The 22,369-nt window shown below is 39.4% G+C and overlaps 1 protein-coding gene across 8 annotated transcripts in view; it reads left to right on the plus strand.

Annotated features, from left to right (window-relative positions):
- The window catches only part of MEIS1 (Meis homeobox 1), a 251,385-nt gene that overhangs the window by 22,166 nt on the left and 206,850 nt on the right, over positions 1-22,369 (plus strand). For all 8 annotated transcript variants that reach the window (XR_004178292.1, XR_004178294.1, XR_004178295.1 and 5 more), the window contains exon 7: positions 8,497-8,608. Coding sequence is in view for 4 of the 8 variants with exons in the window: in XM_031655235.1 (XP_031511095.1) it covers positions 8,497-8,608 (112 nt within the window). In the remaining 4 variants the exon portion in view is untranslated. The remainder of the gene's footprint in view (positions 1-8,496; positions 8,609-22,369) is intronic.

Here is a 22,369-nt window from a genome sequence, read left to right on the forward strand (position 1 = left end):
AACCCGGGAGGCGGAGCGTGCAGTGAGCTGAGATCCGGCCACTGCACTCCAGCCTGGACGACAGAGTGAGACTCCGTCTCAAAAAAAAAAAAAAAAAAATATATATATATATATATATACACACACGAGATATATATATATAAAAGATATATATATCTCTATGTATCTTACAGCCAGGTTGCTTTAAATTCCGTTACAACATAATTAAAAAACCATTAGATTCATTTTTTAACGTTCTTTTGCCTTATGCCTTACGTACGTGATAGGTGTGTGTTGCGGTGTGTGTGTGAACCCATGTGCACATTCATGTCTGAACCCAGGCTTTAGTGATTTCTGAAGCTTGAACAATCACCTGGTACAAAACTTTTCATTTAAAGATGAAATTACTCCTTGGAGAATTTTCACCAAAGGCAAGAAAGCACAAAAATTCTTTTCCTCCTCTCTACATGCCTCATTACACAGAGATAGAGGATTCAATGTTTGAAAAATTATCATTTTTGTAGGTTTTATTTGTGGTACGTGAGAACTGGGAAATATGGAACTCTATTTAATAGACGCTATGTCTACCTATGCAAACTACCCACAGCTACTATCCTATGATTTTACACACACACACACACACACACACACACACGTACGTTTATTTGCAAGCAATTCACGAGCGTTGCTTAGCCGCTAAGGTCTTAGAAATCTGCCTCATTTGACGCTCAAGTGTACACATTTATGCTGTGTGTAAAGATTACTGGCTGGCACTAATGTAGTGAGTGCAAGATATAAGAGATGATTAGATAACCAAGATGCATTTCTAGATTAAAAGTTCACAATGGCAAATATGACAGGGCTGGAACTGCGAGAAGAGGCAGTGTGGTGTGTTAGTGAAAGCCACAGATTCTGAAGAGGGATGTTGGATTTCCATTGTCTTACCGCTAATTTACCATCTGCCCTGAGTCACCAGAATTCAGGCCTTCAGGCCTCTATTAAGTGGAGTCATAAGCACATTTTATCACAGCATTAAAAAAGGGCTCAAAAAGAACCCTGGCATGCCTTACAGACTTGGCAAAGGTAAGCGAGTGAGGGAGGGGGCAGAGAAGGAAATGAGCAAAAGGAGAGTTGGAGAAAGTGGATAAAGTGTGTGAGGGAGGTAACCTTTTAAAAAGTTGGCCTCTCTGCCAAAGGTGAGTGTGGGCCTCCATCAGGGAGTGCCTCGGGCACCTACCACTCTTTTCCCAGAACCAACAATTGCCTCTGCATTTTATCCACTTTCAGCAGGGCATAGTGTGGACTTAGAAAAGCTTTCTCTAAAGCACGCTATTTCACATCCATATCGTTCCTCACAACACTTTAATGTGGCCCCTGAATCCACAGTATGTGTGCACAGTGAAATACTCATTTGTGAATGTTTATGGCATTTCAAAACATCTAAATGCTCAAAAGGTAAAAGCAGTTTTTCTGTGTTAGGAAAAAAAGAAGGCAAAACAAAACATACTGCCTAAACTTGTTGTGGTTAAATGAATTTTGCTTAGTGATTTCTAGGGATTTTTTTTTTTTTTTTTTTAAGAAATCCACGTAACTTTTTTTCCAGAATTACCTGAAATTGAAGTTGAGTAGATATAGCCCCAAGGGAGTGTGTTTTGAGAGGAGCAGGCTGTACCTAGGGCTCTAGCAAATTATAGGTGCTCAGTACATGATAGTTGAGTGGGTTGAATGATTATATGATATGTTTTGGTTGTCAAACAGATACAAATGTGAGCCACCAAGCATTTCAACAGTAGTTTCAGCATGACAAGACTTTAAATACTCAAACATAGAAAGCCTTCTCAGCATCCTCATTCCCCAGCTTCAGGTACACACAGGTAAATGTGTATTGTTTCTCACAGCAGCTCCTGCACCCCTTCTCTTCTCCTCATTTCTCTGCATATGGATCTCTCTCTGGTCCCTTTCCTCAGATGGTATCATTGATTGAGGAGTGTATAAGAAATGATATTTGCTGAAGTCATGCGCCTTTAAGGATCCTGAAAAACGCTGTATAGATGGAGGGGAAAAGTCAAGGGGAGCCAGGCTAATTAGATGTATCCCCCGTCCTCTCCCGACAGTGTGGGATGCTGACATGCAGCGATCCCATCCACTGTGCTTCATGGAAGAGCACAGGTGTGCACGTGGGCATGTACATACGGACATGGGCATGCCTGCGAGTGTGAGTATGCATGTGTATGCCTGAGTACCATGCACACTGGTGCCTTTCCCATGAGGCCCTGGACACTGTCCTCACCTGGAGATACTAAATTGTTCACTTTTGGAGATAAGCCAGGTCTTTCAGGCCATTAGAGATCACTTACTAAAGAGACCCTGGTGATTTGAGAGAGTAAATGTACCTCCCCAAAGAGAAAGCCACCTATTGATAGGTGCAGACTGGCTTCGAATTTTGAATACTGATTATTTCATCAATTTCTACGTAGCTGCTAACTGACCCCTTCACAGTAAAGATCATCAGACTCTCAATTATCCACCTTTTTGAATGGGATCAGTGGTGTAGAAGTTTTGAAGAAAAAAAAAAAAAACCCAACTCTATTTTTGGTTCGAAAAAAATGATTCTGGCATCATACTGATGTGGCGAATGACTGACTGGGAAGATGTGTCAAGATGCTTTGTATACTGTAAAGTGATTTATAAATATTAGGTATCGAATTAAACTTGACGAGGTGGGGAGGAGCAAACCACCTGTAAAAATCATGTTATTCCAAGGTGAAAATAAGATCAGTTTGCATTCCCTGAGCACACAGCAGCTGGGAGATAGCACAAAGCACACCAAGCTGTGCACGAAGCCAGCTCAGGTTAACCATTCTTTCCAGAAGGTCTACACACTGAATACACCTGTATGTAGATATCTCAGGCTTGGCTTAGGTCAATTTATGTTGCTACATTAAGAACTATAGAAGCTGCCATTTATTGAGTGCTTGCTGCATGCTTGACAATTTACATATGTTATGTCTGCAAGGGAGTAGTTTTTATCCCCATTTACAGATGAGGACATTAAGGTTTCAAGAGGTTATGACTTATTTAAGACCATGTAAGTGGCACAATCAAGTTTGAAACAGGACTCTGTCTAGCTTTAAATTTCATTCCTTTTGACTCTTATGCTACAACTGAGTGTTAGTCTGTTTTTATAGTGGTGTGTGTTTGTGTAAATGCAAGTATGTGAGGTATATTTAAATTGTACTACTCTTTTTTTGGTATTTTTTGATGTCTCTCATATGGGAGAACACAATACCAGATGACAATTTAACAAATATTCCATATGTATTACTTAAGTTATTCATTCATTCAAAAATATATTTGTATCTAATATAATATCAACATTTTCCTAGGATGGAGGATATAAGGGTAAATAAGATGTAGTCCAGGATTTCAAAACATTCATAGTGTCGAATTGTAGACAGGCACAACAGGTCATCACAAAGCAAAGAGTGAAAGGCTAGAAGTGTGCATGAGATGGTCCGAGCTCTCAGAGCAGCAGAACCTCACTCATCCAGGTGTGTATCAGGGAAGGTTTTCTAGGTGAGGTGGTATCTGGGCTGTGCCTTAAATAGCAGGAAGAAGATAATCAGGGGCTGGGGTCAGGCAGGGCAGAGCAAGGCAGAGGAGAAGGATAAGCATGGGCCTGGAGCAATAAGCAGCAGAGTATCTGTCAGAAATAACATGCAATAGGGTGTTGCAGGAGCAAAAGAAACAAGGAGAGGAATAGTCCCTGGGGGAGATTATGAAGGGCTTTGTATACCAGGGTAAGGACCTCAGATTGTATTCTGTAGGCAGTGAGGAGCAGTCCATTCATTCAACAAATGTTTCCTGTGTGCCAGCCAACTGCTGGGCACTGTGATCGATAGCCAGGATGCAATGGTGAGCAAAACTGACCCCATGTCTGACATCACAGAGCTTATGATCTGGTGGAATGGAACTCTTTTAAAGCCTGGGAGTGATGAGGGCCTTAACAAGAACAGCAGTCATGAATATGGAATAGGGGAGATTTATTTCAGAACTATTTGGGGGTCAAAAATAGACAAGATTTGGTGACTGATTGAATGGGGAGGTGGAGAGAGATAGAGACAGAGAGAGAGCATATGAATGGCTCTCAGATTTATTCCATGGGTGGATGATGTGATACCTACTAGGATATAGAATTAAAAAGAATGAGTAGGAGGTTTGGTGGAGACATGAACAGTTTAGCTTTGGACTTGTTGAGTTGAAACAAGTCCACTTTCGGACTTCTTGAGGTGGATGTCTTTGCATGGAGATGGTTTCGCAGGTAGTTGGACATACAAGTCTAAAGACCAAAGAAGAGATTCAGACACGTACGTTTGGTAGCATATAGGAAATCAAACCACTGTGGAGGAAGGAATTATCCAAGGAAGACCTGGAAAGTGATAAGAGGACCTGACGTCTGTCCAAATTTAAGGCATAGATTGAAAAAGAGTGAATAATAGAAGCAAAAAACGTCACCAATGGGTAACTTTATTTAGGAAGGCAAGATAGTTTTTGAAGTTGTGATTTGTTTGTTGGGATGTTGGTGGCACAGTGACTAATGAACAATTCAAATTCGTTCCCTAAGCACGCGGTGCCTGTGGAACATGAGCCGTGCATTGTGCTGAGCTAGGAAAGGAGAAGACAGAGAAGATTAAGATACCATCCTCACTCCTGGAGGAGCCGGCAGTCAGGGGAGGTTATTGCTTCTATTTTACTACCAGATGCCAGTAAGATTGCCTTAGAGATTGAAAATACCATACGTGCAATCAGAAAAAACCCCAAATAACTTATTTTGAAGTGTTCTTAAGAAATGATAGAAGGAAATGGGGGTGTTCTAGCTGTCAGAGAGAGAAGATATGGGGAGAATCATAGCTTGCTTCAAATATTTTAAACGGCTGTCTCTTGGGGCCCTAGAACTAGAAAAAACATGAGCAAAAATTAAGTTAGTTTATATATTATATAAGTAAGTAAGTCAAGAAGAACTTACTGATGGAGTGAAGTTTCTAGGGTCTGCCTCCATTTATGACAATAGAAATAGTGTCTGGAGGACACTGGCTGTCAATGACAAGTTAGAATGTAGTTTCAATGATCTTTCAGGTCTTTCCAGCAAAAGACTTTTTTTTCCCCAACAACTTCTTTGTTGTTGTTGTTGTTATTGTTTTGTCTAGCCCTGTGACCATCTCCTAGAGCAGTGGTTCTCAAATTTTGAGAGTACTGCATACCTGTTTGAGAATCTGATAAAAAGTTATGAACCCTATCCCTTGGGAAAAATATGCAAGTATCCACATAAACCCAAATATTGTTCCAACAAGACCCCCCTAAAATCTTCCATAGGCAATTCTGGACCTCAGGTTAAGACCTCTTGTCTTAATGGATTGCCAGTAAGTGAGAACACAGCCATTGCTTACTCTGAAATTATATACATTGAAGAAAAAAGCCTCTTTGGGACTTAATTTAAAAGCATGACTAAGGTTTTTAATTCATCTAATGCCATGCATTCTTGATTTTATTCTGTCAGCCTTCCACTATAAGTGGCCCCAAGCAACTCACAACTTCACAGATATGTATACATAATCAGATGCACATATTTTATTTTAAAAATAATAATGATGTTGTCTGGTATAACCGCATATAGTTACAGAGAGAGGTTATTGTAACTGAATTTCTCTGTAGACGTATTTGGGGGGAGTTCGTTCTGATTAGGGCTGTCTTACATATTTATACTAGAAGAGTTCATGAGCTATTTCTGATACTTAGACTTTAATCATGCTTAATGAACTGAACTAAGCATAATTCTTGTTCTGTTTTTGTAACTTTGTGGATTTCTTCTAATGCTCAGTTTCATGTGACTACATCATTCTTAAAATGCTAATACACAAAAATGCTAATTCAAGGAAGGAGCACAAAAGTTAGATTTCACTTCAGAGAAGTGCATTCAGTATTCACAGGCCTTCCGGAAGAGCAAGGCTGTGAGAAGAATGATATTAGGTGAAAAATTTTGGCTCCTACCTTTGGTGGACACACAAATTTAAACATATAGGTTGCACAAAATTTGGATAAACTGAGGTGGAATCCAACATTTCTTGCATGAATTCCTGTATAATGTGGCGATAGCTGTGAGAAAAGAGGAGCCCAGCATCTAAGGCCCAACACAATGAAAATGCAATGAATCGGAATGCCTCACAGATCATAGCAGAATCAGAATTTCCAGCAAGGAAAATCTTTTCATGGTGAATTAAGTGGTGGATGAAGAAAAATGGTGATGAAAAAAGGTAGGCACAGATCACAAACACTGGGCTCAGGGCTCACTGCTGAAGATTTAAGAACCTTAGCTAAAGCTATGCAGAATAGAATGTGGAAAATTGAATTTACTAAACAATTAAGCATTGAATTAATCTACATCCTGCACAGTAGAAAAGTGGGGGAGGGAGCAGAGCAGAGCTGAATAAATCAGTGGAGCTCATTAAAAGATAGTGAATATATCAGGTCTGTTGTAGCATAAAGGAGGACAGTTTCCTGTATAACAAGGAATAATTCTTTGGTTCTAAGTCACCTTTTTGGAGTCCTAGTCTTAATCTGATTAACAAACATGCTTCTGATGAGGCTGGTCTGTGGCTCTGTATTTTAGCTTGTTATCGCTAGCTTTTCTATTAATTACCAGTCAGATCACCAGTCAACAATAGTAGTGAGGGACAACATAAATAAAATGAGAGTGCCCAGGAGATGTCACTCGCAGGATCTCATGCATCCTGAAACTCCCACGGGTTCCTGCAGCCTCCCACATGCCTTGCTGGTCTTTTGTTCAATTACAGTTAATGCAATAGTTTGCCATTTTCTCTTTCTAATTATATTTTCAAGTGGGATTTGTAGCACATAGAAAAACATCCTTTTACATGTCGAGGCACCGGGGTTTTGTGCCTGGCATTGTCTGTCCCCTGGGTGCTGTACCATTCTTTCTGCAGAGCTCTGAATAAACAAGTCCCCCTTTTAGAGCTGCAGTTGTACAAACTGAAAATTTATGCATTAACTGTTTGCATTCTGAGCGTGTGTTCCAGATTACGTCTTACAGCATTCTTCTGGTATGCTGCAGAATGCGTGTTTGCAAAAAGCACTTCTTTCACAGTTCACATATCTTTCAATTACAGAATCAGCAGATCAATTAGCACTTTTTTTGAGAATATGCATAATGGGTGCATCAAACATACAAATGGCGTATCTTTCTATAACTTTATTTTCATTTTTCAGGCTGCATTAATCTGGCCAAAATTGTAGAATAAGTGACAGTGATGCATGCTGTTCAGCAACAGTGACTCTTTCCCTTTGATTCCTATACAGCATGCCTCTTACATAGGATTTTTACTTTTCTCTCCCTGGGTGTCTAAGACATTTTGATCTCCTCAGCCCTTCTTATCTTCTCCAGGATAGGAAAATACTTTTCTAGAAATAAGCAAAGAGCTCTTTGATTTCACTAGGTATACTTAATGATATTGGAAGGGTCAGCAAACTCTACTACTATATAGTCATGAAGCATGACCTTATATGATTGAAATTATGCATACATATTTTACATACGAGATCATCCTGCTTTCCCACTAATAATCTTGAAGATAAATATCACTTCCTAGTGAAGGACCAGCTTTGTATTTTGCATCATTCCTACTGTGCAGGATGACCAGTGACTCATGAGGCTGTTTTTGAAAGCTAGCACTAAAAGCTAATTAAAATCTTTTCTGGTGATAAAGGGAGATTTGGGAGAAGTGTCGCCATGATTGTTTTCCTCAAGAATTTAATTTACAGCCAATTTTTCCTATCTGAATGTTACTTTCAAATGCACCCAGTGATAAGAAGCAACATCTGTTTTCCATTCAATAGTACAAGAAGGCTCTGCATGGGGCTGAGTGTACACAGTCCATGTGAATCTATTGTTATTCTCATTCCTTTTTTGTCCCTATGCCTGGTCCATTTGCCATGTACCATCCGGCAAACAGCTGACACATACTAGCTATTATGGACCCAGGCCTAATTGTGAGGTCTTAAAAGCTCTGCCATGTTTGTCTTCTAGGATGAATCAGAGGCCCCTATAAACCACAGTGTTATAGACCACCACTCTCATTTTGCATTTCCAGAGTAGCAGACTGTTGTGCCAGAGGGTTTGTTGATGTTGAAAATAGAGTCAGAATCAGTGGCAGCATTTTGTTTTCCTCTTTGCCTGGAATGTTTTTGTTTTCCTTAGTAATAAAGCATGCAATTACTTACAGAATAACTATTTGTAGATATTATTTTAGCTTGGAAGCAGAAACTGGCAAATTATAAATGTGCCAATGCAGCTCTCAGCTGGAACCATGGTTGAAGGGGGATGGGAAAGGTGGCATGGTTATGTGCTCCAGCCCTCCATGGCTTTGTCATTATGCCATGGGATCCTACCAATAAGGGTTCACAGATGCCTCTTATTTGGGTTTCTGATTTGTGCCCCCACAGCCCTCTTGGAACAGAGATCATGATGACACGGCATCTACTCGTTCAGGAGGAACCCCAGGCCCTTCCAGCGGTGGCCACACGTCACACAGTGGGGACAACAGCAGTGAGCAAGGTAGGGGAGATGTTATTCTCTTTTGCTACTTGTTTCATTTTTAAGGATTGAAAAATCAGAAATGTCTAGTGAGTTACTATGTATACAGTTTTTCCTAGAAGAAATACCCCCTTTAACTTGAGAATCAGCTCATCTTATTTTATTCTCTGACCCTGTTCTTCCTCTGTGCCATTCCAGCTGCCTAACTGGCCTGTCACCTGGCCAGCTTCATAAAACAGGGTCAGTGAATTGACTGAGGGCAAGCTTAGAGAAGTAGCTTAGAAGTTTGAATGTGAATACATAGTATGCCACTCATACCCTGCTATACAAATAAAAAGTATTATTACTGCTTGCCCTCAGAGGCTTTTCAAGAGCTCATGAAGAAACACCCACTAGGATTCCAAGTTAACGATGTCTTAGGATGCTTATAAGGCTGTGAGCCCTTTAGTAGCACATGCTCGGCTTCCCTCTTCCCTGGGTTGAAGCCATTTTTTTTTCTGGTTTTACTTACCTGAATCTCCTAAGTGCTTGACATCATTGCAAAGCCAGACTAAATAAAATTTCAGAAGACATGGAAAGATAACAGGTTAATTTGTGTTGTCCTGTGAATGCACATACCTATGTGTATGTGAGTGTCCATGGATTATGCATGTTTGACTACAGATAGTAGGAAATAAAGTTTAAACATCAAGCTAGTCTTCAACAAAAGGGCGAATGAGTATTCAAATGTCTGTACTGCTTTTCTCGAGAGCCCACTGTGTGGATTTTGTGTTCCATTAATGCAATTAAAGTTTGAAAGAGAATTCTTTATCTGAATATAAAAGGGCTGTTTTATTGAAGTTGACTCTGAGCCCACAGTAGGTACATACTTTAAAATCTGGTTTTATGATCATGTTTCACTGGAGTGCTCTTAGACGACAAAGGAATTTTGTTGTCTAACTTAGTTGGGCTCTACCAATTAAAATTGCAAAGTCTACAATGAATCTGGCATGATTAATTTGAAAACAAAAACAGGAAAGTTAATTTTTGTTAGGCACATGTATGCTGTTTGTACCGGGAATAACTTCTACAAATATAATTTTAAACATTTGAGACATTTTATTGTTCAAAGAAAAGTTGCTGACTTCATCACAACTATAAGCCTAGTAAAAACGGAGCCCGGAATAGTAAACTGGTTCAGAGCTGAGGCAGAAACAGGTAACCTCTGACCTCTGACTTTTACTGGAAAATGATATGCAGCATAAATCCAAGGGGCCTTTTTTCTTTCAAGTGTGTGTATATATGTGTTATGGCGTTGCTGTTCAGAGCGCTATAGTTAAGGTGGTGTCAGCACTTTCAATATAAAGCCTTACTTTCATAACTCTACTTACACTATGAGTTTTCGAAAAGGTGTAAATGGAATCTAAATTCTTTTTCCTGTAGCCCAAAATTGCTACATGGGGTCGCAGCCTAGTGTTTGGCTTGTTTCTTTTTCTTTTTTATTTCTTGCTTTTCAAAACTGATATCATCTGAGAATAGGTAGATAGTTCAGCTGCTGCACTGAAGGCTTGCAAACTGCGGAAATGCACTTGAATTTAAAACTGTAATGCATCTGTTTTCTCAAACATTGTATGATGAGAGGATTTTCGGATAGCAAATGCCCATTACCAGTTCTTCCCCTCTGACATGCTGTAGCAAGGAATTAGGAATGTTGTACGCTGCTTCTTCCTTCAACAAGTGTTCTCGAAAGGCCTATTTAATAATTTGATTGTAACTAGGAACTACATGTTATTCACATTACTAACTTTCCACTTAGAATGTTTCTTTCTATAGTTTTTCTTTTTATGTTTTTATATTTGAGTCCAACACCTAGTTGTTTTTAAGGCATTTACACGTAAATTATTTTATTTGAATGATCTCAGCTGAATCATTTAAAAACAATCCTGGGTAGCAGATTAAGTAGGTCTAGCCCCATCTGATACAGGAGAAAAATAAGGCACGAAGAAGCTGAGTGATTTGTGGAGGTCCCAGTGGAGCGTTAGACCTAAACTTCCAGTTTCCCAATTACTTAAATAAGGTTCTTCTCATCAGACCCTCTTTCCTCATCTCTCTACTAAAAAACTACAGTCAATAACTTCCACTGTCATCAAATAGAAACTTTCTGTGCTGGTTTCCCCTACCCCACCTTTCTGTGCGTGATATCAGAGGCTGCTGGGAGCCCCACCTTCAGTCTTACTTGTCCTTCCTTGTGGGTTTTCTTTGGCGGTGGAATTTGTTCCTGATAAATGCAGAATGATGCCTGAAAGTGTTGCTGCAACAACTTATGCACATTTCCATGCCAACCATGACCCTTCTAAACCTTTTTTTCATCCCTGAGACCTGCAGAGCTTGGTCTTTGTGCAGCCTTCGGATTAACTGTGCACAGTGGCTTTTCCATGTTTTCCCTGTTTGCCTTTTCTGGCAGGCATGGATGTGTAAGCTGTGCCAGCATTTGGCCTGTAGTACATGTCCTAAATAGTTATTTACACAGTTTGAGTCCATTTTAGTCAACTGGGTAAATAACAGCCCTCTTCAAAAGATTTATAAATCCATAAATATGTCTTTATACATACCCAATAGACAGAAATAACTCAATCTGTCAAGAACATATCCAAAGAGGTGTTTCCCCCACAGACAGGAGTAATACATATTTTAAAACTTTCTCTGCCATATTTTTTGTACTGCATTTCTTTTTTCCTCATTCCTTTTCCATTTTTACCACTTCATTATGGCACCTGTGGTTAAAAAAAAAAAAACAGAAAGAAAGAAAGGAAAGAAAAGATAACAAAAAAGAAATCCCCTAGGCTTTAGTACTCTGTTAAATAACCTTATCTGCTGCACAGTGGAGGCATGTAACAGGCTATATATATATATATGTCTCAATTGAATCCTATTCTTTTGAACTTTCAAAGTAATTGAAATGAAATAAGTTATGCGGGAAATTTTAAATGTTCTAACAGATTTCAAAATACAATAAGAGTTTCTGGTTAGAGCTCCAGCAATTTGGGGAATTTTGAGTACCTGATAATTTGCTGAATTAGTAGCTGTTGTGATCAGTGAAAGAGTTTTTTAGTACACATTTTTACCTAAACATTAAAAAAAGAAATACAAAATCCATGGCTGGGAGCAGTGGCTCACGCCTGTAATCCCAGCAATTTAGGAAGCCGAAGTGGGGGGAGTCACAAGGTCAGGAGTTCAAGACCAGCCTGGCCCACATGGTGAAATCTCGTCTCTACTAAAAATACAAAAGTTAGCCAGGTGTGGTGGCGGGCGCCTGTAATCCCAACTACTCGGGAGGCTGAGGCAGGAGAATCGTTTGAACCCAGGAGGTGGAGGTTGCAGTGAACTGAGATCGTGCCATAGCACTCCAGCCTGAAATATAAAAAAGAAAAATATAAAATCCAATCATGGGCATTCTAAAGAGAATGTACATAAGATATGTAATTAAGAGAATACCAAGGTACTGTTATTCAGGGGTTTAATGTTTATTCATGATTTGCACAATATATCTTTCCCTCAATTCAAATTATTCATCATGATGACTCTTTTTATGATATCTACTTCCATTCAATATTAATACTTGTAGTCCCTTGCAGGAGATTGATTCTTTAATAGTAAAGTCCTTTTCAATTGGCATTTAAGAGGGAGGGCCTCACATCTGTGTTTCGTTCGGGATTCTGTTGCTGTTGCTACAACATTGATTTTGTTTACTCCATAACTTCCTCAAAGTACTTCCAAAGATACCAGATTGAATCCTTATTTTATCCCTGGCAATTATTTGCTTTATTTTCCCATTTCACAGGAGAAAGAAGTAATAGCTGAGAAATATTGAAGAGTAACTGTCAAAGTCAGCATCGGGATCTTGGGTCTCTTGGCTTTGTAACTGCTTTAGGATGGGGTGTCTGTTTCTAGGGCTGCCAAATAGTGTCTCATAGGCACGGGAGGTACACGATGGCAGATACATGTGGCTTTCATGTGTCTTTTGCATCCTACTGTGCATGGCTGCCCGCCTGACCATAATCAGAGCCTTCTCTAGGAACTGTGTGTTTTGGAATGGGAGAACTTCAAGCAAATCGGGTGCCTCTTCCCCTAGATTTTTGCTGTTTCCCCAGAGGCCTGCCGCAGCCACTCTATGCCTCTCAAGCAGCTCCAACTACAATTGACCACATTTTCGAGTTTGGACAGGTGTCTGTTTTTGCTTTAAAGTTAAGAGAGCTAAATAAATGATGGTAAAACGATAATAAAATAGAACACGAAGGGCTGTCAGTCAGTGTAGGTATTTCCATCCCCTCACTTTTCGAGTGAGGTCACAGAGGCTCAGAGCGATAAGGAGACTTGTCCAAGGCCACACACTGGCTGGTGCTCGAGTTGGGACTTGAACCCATGCAGTCTGACTCTAGAGCCCAAGCTCCTAACTATGATGTCCTATTTGATACACTGCTTTACTGGAGAAACAGATCATTTGACAGACATTCTTTCTGTTACCAATTTGACAACTCTTTCCCCAGTTGTCTGTACTGAACCTGGCGCTGTACTCCCTAGTGGTGACCTAGCTGTGAATAAGACAGAATCACCTTAGACTCAGAGGGGTAATGTTCTGTTGGGGAAGGAGAACCTAGTTTTGCATGCTAAGTAGAATGATGAATGAAGTATTTACAAAGGGAGCATGGTGACTGATATGATTCATTGGTATTATGTATTAAGAGCCTATATCATTTCACTCATTCAAAGACTTAGTGAATTAAGAATAGAAGCATGGGAACAAGTAAAGATATTGCTCTTGCAGAACATTTTCCACTTCAAACTCATCATATTTGCCTCTTTTGTGAGGATAAAGAAAAAGTATTATTTCTACATGGAAATTTGATGGAAAACATTTCAACCCTAAAGGTTTTCAATGATTGCTGGAATCTCAAAAACCCACTTATGAACTTCTCCTTTAGGGGGCAGGACTCAGAATAACAATAGTACCACTTAAAAAAAAAAGGCAAAACCAGCATGCCAGGATGTTTCTTTAAAGAAGAATAATTGCAAAGCACTGCATTTCTCTATCATAATGTATCAGTAGTTGCAGTGCCTCCCACTGCCCCATCCCCCTCTACACCAGCTTTTGTGTGAGTCCAGGCAACCTATAGGCAGAAGGCAATTCCATTTATTATTGAGGGGAATCTCAAGGCAGTTGTTCCAGACCTGTGAAGCCAGCAGGCAGAGCAGCCTGAGAGGGGACGGGGAGCACCGGGCGAGGGAGGTGGGGAAGGGCCACATTATGTTCCAGATGACTGAGCAACGATTTATATACCACTCGCCTTTTTTACATGAAGAAGAAAAGTAATAACAGCCCGAACCCAGGCATTTGAAACAGTCAGCTGTCCGATGAATAATGGGATAGGTGGGAAGGAGCGCTCTGATTGGATGTCTTAATGAGCACATTTCGCACAGAGTTTGGGCTGCAGTTCCCCTTGACCTTTGCCCTTTATTGACCAAACTGACACTTCATTTTTCACATACTTCCAATTATAGCTCGGCTTAAGTGTTGCCCTCCCTCCTTTATTTCTTTCCTATGGACAACTTGAGAGTGGTTGAGGCCACAGAAGATATTTTAATTTGAAAAACTACCGTAGCAACTCAGGTTCAGGATGTAATCTGAAACTGCTGTCACTTTGCAGCTTTTCAGCTGAAAACACAAAGTTAATACTGCTTGTTTTGAGACAATTTTCTTTAAAAAAAAAATCCAATGTATTTTACAAACAAAATGATAACCTAAGAAACTTGAAAATGAAGGAAAATGGTTACAAATGGTAATTTTTATTTTTTTGTTGTTTCATTTGTCTGTTGGTCACAGTGACTCGAATGATCTTTATTTGTTCACACTTGCTTCTTAAGCCTGTACCTCTCCAGGGACTGCTTGTATTTCAATGGCACTGTAATGATTTTGACTAATACACTTTTGAGAGGAGAGAAAAGTAAAATATAATTGTGACCACAGGCCTTAGAGCATCGCAGCCCTGTGTGTTCCTTTGGTTATATTTAATGTTGACCTGCAAATTAAAGTGTGGCCTTTGCATGCAGTGGCAGGCAGAATAGGAAAATGATTTCCTGGTGGGAAAAGTCAGGTGTAAAAAAGAAAGGGGAAGTTATTATGCTCCACAAATGCTTGTTATCAAAAAGTCTATATTATTAACTTATCAAACACGTTGAATGAGATGTAGAGACAGAGAACTATTTTCCCAAGAACACCCTGTAATATACTCACCTTTCCTTTTATTGACTCATCAAATGTGAGTAACAGTGTTCTGTTTTCCACCTGCTTGACTTCTAGTATCATGAAAGCAGGCCATCTTAAAGAAAAATAACTTCATCATCCAGAAGTAGTAACTATATTTCGGGGCACAAACTTGGCCATAAGCACTTTCACAGAAAGTGCCTCTTCTCATTATTAGGCAGCATCAGCAGTAAACTTCAGGTCACTGTTTTTCATCTTAAACAACCAAAAAGTACATCTGAAATTATTTACAGTCGAGCAGAGATATTCTTCGAACTCAGAAGTATTTATCTGAAAGTGGATGAAGTGTTATCTACTTTATTATGTAGCCCTCTAGCGTATCTGTGACATATTTTTACTATAATATGGTAATAAAAGAATATGTAAAAGACAGACAAAGGTTCTGTCTTTTTCTGTAAGGTGACCTCTGTTACCAAGTAACTGCTTTACTTATGAGCTTATTAAAAACTCAAAAAATGAGCTTTTCATACTTCACAGGCATTGATGTGAAAATGAGCTGTCCTGTGAGTAGTTTTCTTGATCATTTTTAGAACAATTGATTAGCCAAAGAGCTCCTGTCATTAGTTGACATTGACTGATAGCAATTTGTCACAAGCTCTGAAGGTCAGCTAGACAGTTGGAGTTTCAGCTTGTCTTTGACTGACCTTTACTGATTCCATCCTCATGTGATTGGGTTTGAATAGTTCTGACCCTCAATTGGAAAAGACAGGGCATTAGTCAACAGAGTCATTTCTTATATTTTCTGTTGATTGCTCGTTTTTATTTATATGTGAACTCATGGTCTGGATTTTTCATCAAATTTTGAACTCTTGTTTTTGAAATTTAAAAGGTGTGATATTTATTGTGTGACCTGTGAGTCACAATTCTGTTTTCCCTTTGGTTTGCACACTTGATTTGTGATGTCACTGACATCTGTCTACTGGCCAGATACTGTGCATATACTGGAGTTTTGTTGCAAGTGATGGATTAAAATTTTGTTGTTGCTGTCATTTTTTAAGAAATATCAACTCTGGTGTGACTTGTAGCACATCTAAAATTATACACCAGTTAAAATTACACACATCTAAAATTATACACCAGTTCTTTTATTTTCCTAGAATTCACTACTTTTGTCTCCCAAGACTCATGCAATATTTTAAAATAAGAAATAAGTGGTAAAAAAGTATATGAATAATGATGTTATGTCAATTCATCATTTAGCTCTGCAGCCAGAGGCATGAAAACTTTGTAAAAAGTATCTTCTTTTCAGTTTCACTCAGTTGGCTGTAAATTAGAGAAAGCTCCCCTAGCTAGAAGGGCATTCGCTTTTCAGTGAGAGTGGAATATCTTTTCTATTTTCATGGACCTGGAAGTTAATTGTTCATAATACTCAGTTCTTTCTTTTCAAACTGTAAAGTATTTTCCAAAAATACATCACATATAGAGAAATATGTTCCACATCATATTAATACCATGCATTGTATTGTTTTATGTTAATGATAAAAATGGAGATATTAGCTTTAAAAATCCAGGTCTTATTCTGTAATTATTTAATTCAGTTTTTATGTAGGGCCTTTTCATTCTCTTATCCTTTCTCACTTTTCTTTCTTCTCTTGAGTCTGCATTGGGTTTTAAACTATAAGCAATAACTTGTTTTTCAGGTCAGATCTCCCAGGCATTCCAGGGCCACCACACAGCCTGGCACAGCTTAAACATGTGTTTCAGTTTCTACTCAAGGAAATAAATGAGGAGAGAATTCATTGTTTCAGGTGGTAGATTCTTCACATGGTGTCATTCTTGACAAGGCAGAAGTGAGGAAGTTAATTTTAGGGAAGCATTCATTTAACATAGCCCAAGGAGATAAAAAGAGTTTAGAATTATAATCTCTCCTGCGGATGAGCCAAAATATTATCATGAGTTGTGTTTAAGGGGGGGATGGGAATGTAAATTTATACATTCTGGTCAAGTCATCAAAAATAGATTAAGCTCTTACTGTGTGCCAGGTACTCTGTGTGAGCTATAAAAATGAGTAGGTCATAGTATTTGCCCTTAGGAAGTTCCTGTGTGCTACCAAGAACATCAAGCATATCGAAGTAAAATATTTGCTAAATACTGGATATTCTTAGGGAGCCGTGAGTGTATTTATTTCACAACATGCCAATGACCCAGACATGGTGAACTCCGTGGTCAGGCCTGCTGGATGGCACACAGCATGGTGGGTATTAGGTTTAAATTGCAAGGGACAGATCTACCTTGGTAGATGTAGACGTTCAACATCTATGGGGCCCTGTTAGATGGACTTGGCTCCAGAGCCCACTCTTGGAAACTTGGTCCAGTCTTTCCACACTGCCATGAGCCAGCCAGTGCCTCTGCTGCCTGAACCGTTGGAGCCATCATTGCTTTCACTGCCATTAGTCACCTGGCTGCTGACTCAGCTTGATCTTCTTCAAGGGAATCTTGACATTTTGAGGAGGACAGGACTCCTTTGGCAGTCTGGTGAAGCCAATAGATACCTTATCAGAGTAACATATTTATTAATGTATAAAATAAAACCCATAGGACTACAAGGGCAATGAATTGTATTAAAATTCAATTATCTAAATATTTTTTAAAGCCAAGTTGTAAAATAGTAATATAAGGCCAGGTGCAGTGGCTCATGCCTGTAATCCCAGCACTTTGGGAGGCCGAGGTGGGCGGATCACCTGCGGTCAGGAATTCAAAACCAGCCTGACCAACATTGAGAAACCCCATCTCTACTAAAAATACAAAATTAACCGGGTGGAGCGGCATGTGCCTGTAATCCCAGCTACTCGGGAGGCTGAGGCAGGAGAATTGCTTGAACCTGGGAGGCAGAGGTTGCGGTGAGCTGAGATTGTGCCATTGCACTCCAGCCTGGGCAACAAGAGTGAGACTCCATCTCAAAAAAAAAAAAAAAAAAATTATATATATATACTCTGTTAATAGGCTTAAATAACAAGATTTAGTAGTAATTCTGTTATCTGCTGAATTTTTGAAGTAGTGATAAATGTAAATCATGTTTTAAGATATTTGTAACAACTGTATTGTGATATGCAAATATGATTTCCATTGGGGACAAAGTTACAGGTCCTGCTAATAGTTCTGTGGTTGGTTTGTTACTTACATACATGCATGAAGGAAATGCTAATTCTAATTGAAGTTATTGATAATAAAAATGTACTTTTTCCCCTTATTAAGTATATATATCCCCTGAATTCTAACCATGGATCTCCCTTGAGGGGGTGTCTATATAGCCCAGGTTAACAACTTCTAAACTTAAGTGTCAGAAGTTAAGTGGGTTTGGGGATGTATAGACATCCCTTGGTATCCCCCAGGGATTGGTTCCAGGACCCTCTCCCTCCAACCCCCAGATACCAAAATCTTCAGATGCTCAATTCCCTGCAATTAAATGGTGTAGTATTTGCATGTAAGCTATGCACATCCACCCATATACTTTAAATAATATCTCAATTACTTATAATACCTACTACAAGGTAAATGCTTTGCAAATAGTTGTTATACTGTATTGTTTAGAAAATAATGACAAGAAAAATAGTCTGTATATGTTCAGTACATATACAATCATCCATTTTTTTTTTTCAAATATCTTCCATCCTCAGTTGGTTGAATACGTGAATGTATAACACATGTGTATGGAGGTCTTGACTTTAAATCATGCCATCCACCTAATCACCTATTCTCCCTACTCCTACGCTTGGACACCACCCTTTGCCCCACAGTGGGCATCTAACAGAAGATGGGTGGAGACCAGCAGCAGAATCTGAGGGATGATAGGGTTGAAGTGAGGATGAATTCTGAGACAGGACCCTGTACCATGGGTAACTATGCTACCCTGGGATGATGCTTTTATGTCCTATGCCCTTCTCAGTAGCAGCCATGATTCTACCCCTGCTGAATTGTGATATTTAGCTCTACCCCAAAAGTTATTTCTCTTTCTCATGGGTGATAGCACTAATTAAGAATAGTAGTAGTAGAGGCTTTGGCTGTTGACCTAACAAAAACTAACCCAAACAGTAAATTTATGCCAAGCATTTTCCTTAGGAAAAAAAAAAAAAATGTAGGCATTGTCTATCTCTTGTATTGATTAGTCCCAGAAATGTAGTTGGTAAAGTTGGGTTTTGCTCAAGTGTCTGGCTTTGTGGATTAGCTCTGTCTTGCAGATAGTTTTCCATAATTACTTAACCTAAAAGCATTCTATTTGATTAGTACAATTAGTTTGGTTTTCTCCCACTTACTAATATCAATTCATATGCATTCCCTCCTAACATTGCTCACTTTATTTTATAACAAAGAATGAAGACAGCAGAACTTCCTGTTGCTTATTTCCATATTAGAAGAAAAGGAAAATATGACCTTACATAGCAAAGCTTACATTTTAAAAAATTGTATATTTTTAAGAAAAAGGGAATTAAAGAGTGAATGCAGAAAATATTGAATTTGCCAATGGGCTTGTTGCTTGGTTATTAGCACTTACTGTTGTAGTTTGACTCTTTCTTTGAGTGCCCCTACTACCTATGACAGCCAGGACAGGTAGCACCTTGACACCCTTTTATACTTTAATACCTTGGGAGAAAAGGATATGTTGATTTTAAAATGCATATATATACACATATACATATAAATATATGGATACAAATGTAAGTATACACATCTATTATTTATTTTATAAATACACGTATTTATATAGTTATTTATTTGTATTTATATGTTTATTTATAAATATATATTTATTTATAAATAACATATTTATATATTATATATACTTATCTATGCATAAATATAAATATGTATATTTGTATATATATTCTCCCTCTCATTCTAAGAAAGGATTTAAGGAAATTAACAAAAGTTTATAGTATACAATAGGATAAAAAATATGTAGATGAACAAAGTAGAATGGAAAGCAAAATAAACAAAAAGCCAAGAAATAAGGGTAGTACCGAGCAATATAAATTATAAGATCATGTACAATTACAAGAAATAGGTATTAATTTGGCCCTGAGCTTCCTAGCAGCTAAAACAAAGACTGAAGTATAATTAATTATAAGATTTACAATATCCATGGAAGTTGCTCTGAAGAATCGATTTGACCGGCATTAAGATCTGAAAGAAATTCTTCTCCTGTCCTCACACAGGGAGTCCAGAGAGGTGGCACAGGTTGGCATCCTTGACAGTATCTGTAGGACTCCTCTCATGTTCCCCAGTTCCTAGCACAATGCTGCAGTTATAAGAATTGCTGATACATAATTGATTGATTGGACTAGGTATCTGTAATCATATTCGTCCTTTTCTTCCTTTACCTCATTGGAATCTAACCTAGTCTTGATTTCCACGGTTGAAATGAATGACAGCCTATTTTGATGTGAGCCAGGGTGCTGAGTTTTGGTAATGCCATGAGGCCTTTCTTCACTTGTCTGTCTCCTTCTTCCGACCACTCTGGTGGGTTCGCTTCATTCTCCAGTCTTTTCTTCCTCCATCTGAAGCCAGGAATGGGGGTGAGGATGCTGTTGTTGCGCTGGTTATTATTATCCGTGGGAACAGAGTTAATGGAGCTAGAGAGATTCAGGTAAGCAATGGTTAGAATGGAGATGCTGAGAGGCTGAGCTGGGATGCCAGAATGGAAGGTTCAGATGCTGCAGTCCTTAAAAATGAAAGTTCTGAGGGAATATGACTTCAGCCTATAAGGTTGGAGGGGGCTGAGTGTTATGAATATTTGGCTTACCTCATCCTAGCACCAAAACCATCCCCTCAGGTAAAAGGAATACATTTACTACAAATGAAAGTATTGCTTAATGTACATTTTAAGCATTTGAGAGGAATACTCCCAAAGATAGAAGTGAAAAGGGAAATATTCCCATTTATTAATTGAATGAGTATTAATTAAATGTCCACTGCACACCAGTCCTGTGCTAGATGTGGGAATTCAGAGTGAAAGAAGTCATTTCCGGAATTAAGAAACTGACAGTCTGGTAGAGGAACAGACAGTTGAATATATCATAGGTTAAGTCTCCCTAGTGAGCAGGTTCTGAGTAATTTGGAAGTAGAGGAATGGCACCTAACAAACTGGCACAGGGGCAGCACCTTCCTGGCATCAGACAGGCTTCTCTCTAGTCTTTCCATGGTGGCCATTTTTAATGGATCACAGCACCCTTGTCACTGGGCCTGAAAGGAGAGCAGATGCAGGTCCTTCTCCACACAACACTCCAGCAACCACTACCTCGCCCCCCGGAGTTAGCCCTAGAAGAAACTGATTTTCTATTTTTGATCTCCCACTCAGTCTCCTAAGAGAGTGAGTCTATGATGGAAACTTGGGAGAGATGGAGAAGAGGGGCACGTGAGGAAAAAAAAAATAGCTTGTGTAAAGGTAGGAAGGAGAGAGAGCATGCCACTTTGGGGACTTTGTGTGTGCCTCAGCATGAGCAGAGAGTGCATGTGAGAGAGAAAGAGTCTGAGGTGAGGCCCAAGAGGTAGCAGGGGCCAGACCACAAAGGGTCGTATTTGTTGTCTTAAGGTCATATCTGTCGTTGTGGTATTGGTTTAGCAGGCATTAGGGAGTCATTGGAAATGTGAGGGTTGTGGCGTGGTCGGATGTGAGTGAAGGAGGAATCGGAGCAGAGGGAGGTTGAAGTCAGCATGATAGTTATTCAGAAATGTGGCAGAACTTTACTAAGGCAGAGGGAGGAGGCTAGAGAGCAGAGCTTTGAGGAGAAAGACTGGACTGGACAGAGAGACTGAGTGGACGCAGAGGGCAGTGGAGTGCAAAGGCTCTGGGATGACGCCAAGATTTCCGAAGACTGACTACACAGACTACAGATCCCATCGGCACGCTCTTTGTCTTCTTCTGAATGTAGCTTTGCCACTCTAGATGGGAGAATATGCAGCTGGTCATTGATGGCTGTGGCTTTTCTCCTACACCCTTGCTGGGCAGAAGTGATGCTTTTCCCACCCCTTCCTGAGGATGGCTTGCAGAAATCCCACGAATTCTCTCTGCTGCACTGCTTTCCCTCAAGGAAGGCTCTGGCTCCATGGAGACCAGGGGCTGGGTGGAAAGGAAGAGGCCGGCCAAGCTGTCATGGGAATTTGGTGACTCATTTCATCAGTTTACTGCTCTGAAAGTGAGGTGACTTCCCCCTTTGCTTGACAACTGATTGATGAACATTTCCTGAGTGTTTGCAGAATAGATGTTTTGCTTCATGGGCCTTCGTGTTTATGCACTCCCAGTGGATTCTAATCCTGGTGTGCTTCAGCCTTTCCCACTTCTCAGTTGCTAATTTTTATTTTTATGTAGTGTCTTTAGATTAACGACCCAAGACTTAATAGAATGCAGGATTAGAAACAGGATACTCTTATGCCTGCTGATACAACTCTGGTCACATTGACTTTTTGCCAGAATGTTAAAGAATGAAGGATACCTTTTTACACTGGAGCAGTATTTATTTGGCTAAAAACACTATCACCTGGTA

Source organism: Papio anubis, chromosome 14 (genome assembly GCF_008728515.1).
Source record: "Papio anubis isolate 15944 chromosome 14, Panubis1.0, whole genome shotgun sequence".
NCBI classification, from domain to species: Eukaryota; Metazoa; Chordata; class Mammalia; order Primates; family Cercopithecidae; genus Papio; species Papio anubis.